This window comes from Argentina silus (genome assembly GCF_951799395.1).
Source record: "Argentina silus genome assembly, chromosome: 1".
NCBI lineage: Eukaryota > Metazoa > Chordata > Actinopteri > Argentiniformes > Argentinidae > Argentina > Argentina silus.
The window spans coordinates 2,044,880-2,051,751 of NC_139655.1; the positions used below are offsets into that span (position 1 = coordinate 2,044,880).

At 41.5% G+C, this 6,872-nt stretch overlaps 1 protein-coding gene across 1 annotated transcript; it reads right to left on the minus strand.

Annotated features, from left to right (window-relative positions):
* Positions 1–1,795: 1,795 nt before the first annotated feature.
* Positions 1,796–5,092, minus strand: LOC310813121 (uncharacterized protein). The gene is made up of 9 exons (XM_083681977.1): positions 5,016–5,092; positions 4,861–4,902; positions 4,373–4,456; positions 4,194–4,268; positions 3,978–4,061; positions 3,692–3,766; positions 3,385–3,468; positions 3,154–3,243; positions 1,796–2,545 (listed from the first exon to the last, which is right to left on the minus strand). Exons 1-9 carry the CDS (start codon positions 5,038–5,040, stop codon positions 2,025–2,027), a joined length of 1,080 nt encoding a protein of 359 aa, XP_083538103.1. The 5' UTR covers positions 5,041–5,092; the 3' UTR covers positions 1,796–2,024.
* Positions 5,093–6,872: the final 1,780 nt, after the last annotated feature.

A 6,872-nucleotide genomic window follows, 5' to 3' on the forward strand; every position in this document is an offset into this window, starting at 1 on the left:
CCTCTCTTTGTCTTCTACTTTAAATACATATGGAAATGGTTTACAGCTCAGATATGTTGGATTCTAATGTTTTATTTTCATAATTTATATATGATGATAACAAAATGTGTTTTGAAAACGTACTGGAGCTTGTATGTATGTACTATAGATGACTTTGCTGTGTGTGTGTGTGTGTGTGTGTGTGTGTGTGTGTGTGTGTGTGTTCTTACATGTGCCTGGCTCAGGGCAAGGTACCATGAAAAGGGAAGGCCACACGTGGGTTGCAATAATCAAAAAAGATATTTATTAAAGTAATCTTAACAACTGAGGTTAAGTAAAGTCAGTATAAATGATGGGTTTGGAAACTAAAAGTGTAATGCAGTCAGCAGTGTGGTGCAGTGTGTGGTGCAGTGTGTGGTGCAGTGTGTGGTGCAGTGTGTGGTGCAGTGTGTGGTGCAGTGTGTGGTGTAGTATGTGGTCTAGTGTGTGGTGCAGTGTGTGGTATAGTGTGTGGTGCAGTGTGTGGTGCAGTGTGTGGTGTAGTATGTGGTCTAGTGTGTGGTGCAGTGTGTGGTATAGTGTGTGGTATAGTGTGTGGTGTAGTGTGGTGTAGTGTGTGGTGCAGTGTGTGGTGTAGTGTGGTGTAGTGTGTGGTATAGTGTGTGGTGTAGTGTGGTGTAGTGTGTGGTCTAGTGTGTGGTGTAGTGTGGTGCAGTGTGTGGTGTAGTGTGTGGTATAGTGTGTGGTGTAGTGTGTGGTGTAGTGTGTGGTGTAGTATGTGGTCTAGTGTGTGGTGTAGTGTGTGGTGTAGTGTGTGGTGCAGTGTGTGGTGTAGTGTGTGGTGCAGTGTGTGGTGTAGTGTGTGGTGTAGTGTAGTGTGGTGCAGTGTGGTGTAGTGTAGTGTGTGGTGTAGTGTGTGGTGTAGTGTGGTGCAGTGTGTGGTGCAGTGTGTGGTGCAGTGTGTGGTGTAGTGTGTGGTGTAGTGTGTGGTGCAGTGTGTAGTGTAGTGTGTGGTGTAGTGTGGTGTAGTGTGTGGTGTAGTGTGTGGTGTAGTGTGGTGTAGTGTGTGGTGTAGTGTGTGGTGCAGTGTGTGGTGTAGTGTGTGGTGTAGTGTGTGGTGCAGTGTGTGGTGTAGTGTGTGGTGTAGTGTGTGGTGCAGTGTGTGGTGTAGTGTGTGGTGCAGTGTGTGGTGTAGTGTGTGGTGTAGTGTGGTGCAGTGTGTGGTGTAGTGTGTGGTGTAGTGTGGTGCAGTGTGTGGTGTAGTGTGTGGTGTAGTGTGTGGTGTAGTGTGGTGCAGTGTGTGGTGTAGTGTGTGGTGCAGTGTGTGGTGCAGTGTGTAAACAAAAGAAACCAGATTGGTGCTGGAGGCGAGGAGAAGGCGGAGAGCGACCCAGCCAGCTTGGAGAGCCTTCTTAAAGCTCCCAGACCAGGAAGTAATCACTTCCCCAATTAGCCCTTCATCCACTCCACCTGCAGGAGACAATTAACACACAGCGGAGGAGGATCCAGGCAAAGCCGTGACAGTGTGCACGTGGGTGTGCGTGTGTGTGCACATGCAATGTAATGCTTTGAGTACATATAAAGCTACCTCCCTCCTACAGTGTCGTGTGTGTGTGTCTGTGTTTTATCTACAAGTGTGATTACATGAGTATCTGTTTTCTATGAGCATCATCGACTGTGTCAACAAAGAGATTCAGCGAACCACTTCAGCAATAACATCTTTATTCAACCAAATTTACATTAAAATCTTATCCTGTATTCAATGATAATAAACATATAAGCAATCAAGTACGTTACATTCAATGAGAGGGGATCAGATATCAGACATTTGCATTGAAGCATCTCATCTCATCTCATTTCATCTTTTTAGTTTTGTGTGAAAATACATGATCATCACAATATGTTCTATACTGTTTCTGTGAATCACTTAAACAGGGTTTCTCTACATCATATCAAGAAAAAATAAGTAAAAGTAAAAAAGTAAAATAATGAAAAATAAAAATCTGAAAAACATGAAATCCTACAAAGATTATAACTCAGTCTGTTTAATTGACAGGAGTGATGACCAGTGGGGCTGAGTTCTTGGTTGGGCTGAAGAATGGATAGAGTTTCTCAGTGAAGGTGATGCCAGTAAAGGAGTAGATATGAGACCTGTTGTCCACATCATAAAAGGAGACCTGACCCCCCTCATAATCTACAAACACCCCCACCTTCTGGGGCTTCTGACTGAGAGAGAGGATGACAGCAGGGTCAGCTAGAGCCTTGTACTCCCCATCCCTCAGCCACACAGTCCAGTACCCATTGTCAGGGCTAAGTGTAATACTCCCCTTCCTGTTGATGGACTCTCTAGCCACTCCTAGGTCCCAGCCAGTCTTGTCCTTCACCTGCACCTCATAGTAGAATCTCCCTGAGGAGAACCCCTCCTTCCCCAAGACATTGGTAGACCAATTAAACCTCTTTCGGATTTCAGGGAGATTCTGACGTGTGTCTCCCATTCTCACTTGTTTCCCATCTTCAGACAGGATGAGCCAATGATTTGCTGTATCAGGGTCCAGAGTGACGTCCACTGTGGAGGACATATACATAGTTTATACTGGGCCTTTACAATGCTGTTGTATCGATGATGTCTAGTGTGACGACCCCAGGTCTAGGTAGATTTGATTGCACTGACTAGACACTACATAACTGACTACACACCCCATAGCCCCAGAGGGCAGTGTTGCTCAGACACACTGTCAGGTGGACTTCCTGCCTGAAGGATACAAAAGAGAGGGGCGTGGCCCGTGCTCTCTCTCTACCATTGCTCGTCCAACGCTCTCTTTGATGGTTTCTCTAATTTGTCTTGGAGACCAACAAGGAGAGCAACATGGACATGGGTGGACTAGAAATGTGGGACACAAGTCCCTTCAATAGTTTTATATATGTAGTTTACCACCTTTAATTGTATATCAACTCTGAACACTGGAACTGGCTGACGAGAGGAGGACCAACGCTACAAGTCTGATTCACTTTCCCTGTTCCACATCTAATTGATCTAATTGGCCTATTCTCCATCTATTGACATCATTATTATAAGACTTTTACTGAATGGCATAATGTGTCTGAGCCCTGTCTCGTGTCACTACCCAGTGATGCCCAGTAGGGGGCAGGGTGGTATCACAGAATAAGGCTCACCTGATGCTAGTTGATGACATGTGAGGTCAGCCTTATCTTTAATAAGTACAGCCAGTTCCTTCTTCTGCTCTTCATGTGTTTTCTTTGTCTCTGTAACAGAAAACAGAGGTATAGGGCTTCTTATGATGAGTACACTTAGTCATGATAGGCTGAGATGTTTTGCAGGACTCCAACCAGTCATTCCTAGCAGTACTGAGCAGTATCTGTTTCTGTCCTATGGAAACATCTCACCTGAAAGTTCTCTCTCCAGAGCAGTCTTTCTCTCAGAGAGTTCACTGGATTTGTTTTGTTCTTCCACAAGTTTTGTTTTTACGTCTGTTTGGGAGAGAAGTAGATATCTAGTACATATCACACACATTCAAGCAGTTAAAACAATATGCATCTATGAGTTGACTGTTTGCTGTGTTCCCTTAAGCCCTTTTCTTGTTTTTCTTGTTGTAAAAAGGGAAGAAATGACCACACTTGAGTGATTTGGTGAATTGCTATATTGAATATTTGGTTGAATTTGTACAGAATGTACTTGGATGACCAAACTCACCAGCGAGTTCCTTGTCCTTCATATCTGAGAGGTTTTCATAGCTCTTTTTCTGGTCCTCCATTTTCTTCAATGTGTCTGTGAAACAATAACTTGTTTGTATAAATTCACTACACATGCATTCAGCTGAAGAGGATAAACCCCTCAGAGACCAAAACAATTCATCAATAGACGCTGAGAACAACTGATCTCCACTGAGCCCAAGCCCAAGAGTTCTGATCAACTTTTACAACCAAGTTTTCCTTTAAAGATGAGCCGTGTATTTGTGTGTTCCATGGTAACAGCTCACCTGAAAGCTCTCTCTCCAGAGCAGTCTTTCTCTCAGAGAGTGTTCTGGATTTGTTCTGTTCTTCCTCAAGTTTTGTTTTTATGTCTGTTCGGGAGAGAAAGGCAAAGAGTAGATACATTACAATTAATGGTAGAATATTCATTCACATATTCAGTTGTTTGATCAACTCCTTGGAGACAATTATGATTTGACAATCATAATGGACAAGGAACTCACCAGAGAGTTCCTTGTCCTTCGTATCTGAGAGGTTTTCATTGCTCTGCTTCTGGTCCTCTAAGTTCTTCAGTGTGTCTGTGAAACAATAACTTGTTTGTAAAAATTCACTCCACATGTACATGTAAGAAGATCTGATATCCAGTATTGATATTGGCACAATGAAAAAAGCTTCCACTCACCCTTTAGATTGTTCTCCATCTTTAAGTAACTGTCATTCATGTTTCTGTTCTGAACTTGCAGGGCTTCAAATTCTGCGTGTAAGCCTTGACCGGAAGAGAGTTATCTTATTACAAGCATTTTCTTCAGAATGCATCATTATATTAATTTTATCTTGGTAAAAGGTCATTATTATTCGTGTGATTTACTGAAAAATGAGTCAACTATACTGTTCGAAAAGTTCCCCACAAATGTATGTGTGATGAGAGGGGTTCAAACCCAGGTCTCCTACAGGGAAGACAAGGCGTCTACAGTACCATTAGGCCAAGAGGACGTTCTCAGGGTCCCAAGGCGACACTTGAGTTAAAGCGTCTCAGACAGGGCTACCTCATCATGACAGTGCTGCATATACATATTGTTCTATTGTAAATTATGAATATCAGGAAGTATTCTACTCTACTCTACTCTACTCTACTCTACTCTACTCTACTCTACTCTACTCTCAACTCACCTGTCAGGTTCAGGTGAAAGGTCTCCTTCATCTGAATCACATCTGGTCATCAAGAGAGAAGAGTATAAGTATTTTAATATTGTATCATCATCATCATCATCATAATCTTCATTATCATCATCATCATAATCTTCATTATCATCATCAGTACTTACAAACAACTCTACATGTGACGGCCATTCCGATCAGGAGAACAGAGAATAAAACCAGCAGCAGTTTCAGTGATACACCTCTAGAGGTCACAACATTTGACCTTGCCACAGGAGAGGGGTCATCAGGGTCATCAGGGTCAGGGTCAGGGTCACATGAGGGTGGTGGGTCTGGGACACCAGCTGAGAGGAAATTGAGAATGAATGGTGACACTTGACTGGATTGACTGGATAACTGCATTATCAGGGACATAATTAATTGATACTGTATTAAATACAGTAAAGTATAAATATGAAGTATTTTATGAAAACAAAATGTAGGGGGAAGAAGTCATAAGTGTTTTTCTCATGAAAAAGTGAGAAGTTGTAATTATCTCATGATGCTCTTCATAACTCATTGCCTATTCATCAAAATCAAGAGATAGGCCGATACATTGTTTGAAATTACATACTGTGGCTTTAATAAAAATGCTGATCTAAACATCTGCCAACATGTGTTACCTAAACAGATTGCTAAAGCATATTCAATTCTAGTCTTAATGAAAAAACTGTCTCCTAAAATACGTCACTGCCACTTTAAGACCAAGTCAGCGTCAGTCATTGAAGTTGAATGACGGCATTAACGGTTGATGTGGAAGCTTGTTGAGCTGTAAAATATGTAGCATTTATTTATTATTTTACTTTAATAGCATGTCTTGCCTTGTATACAAAGCTAAAGCAAGCTAAAGTTTCCTGCGATAATACAATGGAAATCGGTTTCTGGTATTGGATTCTTTGTTCCTCTTTTTGACATGAATACAAGACTAAGTCATAGAGGGGAACGTTAGATGTACAGCTTTGAATTGTATCTCTGTCTGCTTGATCAACTGCTTTGCTGCTAGTAGGGGTGTACCGAGAGGTCACTACCTGTATCTGGGAATGTTCAACCCTCAGCGTGGCGTCAACCGGAATTATGTTTACAGTTAAGTGTTGCTAATCATTTGCTCATCATTTATCAATTGTCTTTATACCATAAAGCCAGAAAACGGTTTAGTTCTGATACATCTAGCACAGTAATTGTAATCGTCTACAGTACATTTCTCTCTCTTTTTTTTTTTTTTTTGTCTAGATTAACTTCTTTCTTGAACCTTTATTTTTGGCAGGGAGTCCCATTGAGAACAAGTTCTCTTTTACAATGGAGCCCTGCATAGACACAATTTACAACCATACATAATACAAAACATTATAAACACTGTCAGGAAAACAGCCACATTTTTCAAAAATTGCATATAAAACAGTGTCATTGGCATTTAAATGCAGGTTACAATTATTTACAGAAAATCCAATATTGTTAATGTAAATCGTGAAAAGAACCGGACCAATAATCGATCCTTGTTATAAGGTTAAAATAAGTGCTTACTGTAAACTAAGACAGAATGATCGAGTGATAGAATCAAGCAAATTATTGAGAATCCATCAATCCATCATCTTCGCTAGAAAACACATAGGGCAACGTTTGCTGAACCTGGCGATTTTCAACTGAAAAAAAACAACCTTTGTTCAGTAATTTTACCAACTTTATTACAAGAGATCGATTCCCCCCACTCTACTGTATCTGTGTGTGTGTGTGTGTGTGTGTGTGTGTGTGTGTGTGTGTGTGTGTGTGTGTGTGTGTGTGTGTGTGTGTGTGTGTGTGTGTGTGTAGTGAGTGAGGCCAGCCCCTCCCCCTCTGCTCTCAGCAACTGAGGGAGAAAAAACTGCGCTCTCTCGCTTCAGCCAAAACACGTCAAGTATCTGTATCTGTCATGCAAATCCGAATACGCAACTTCATTAAACTTATCCATAATGTAGAGTGAATGAATGAACAGCAACACATACACTATT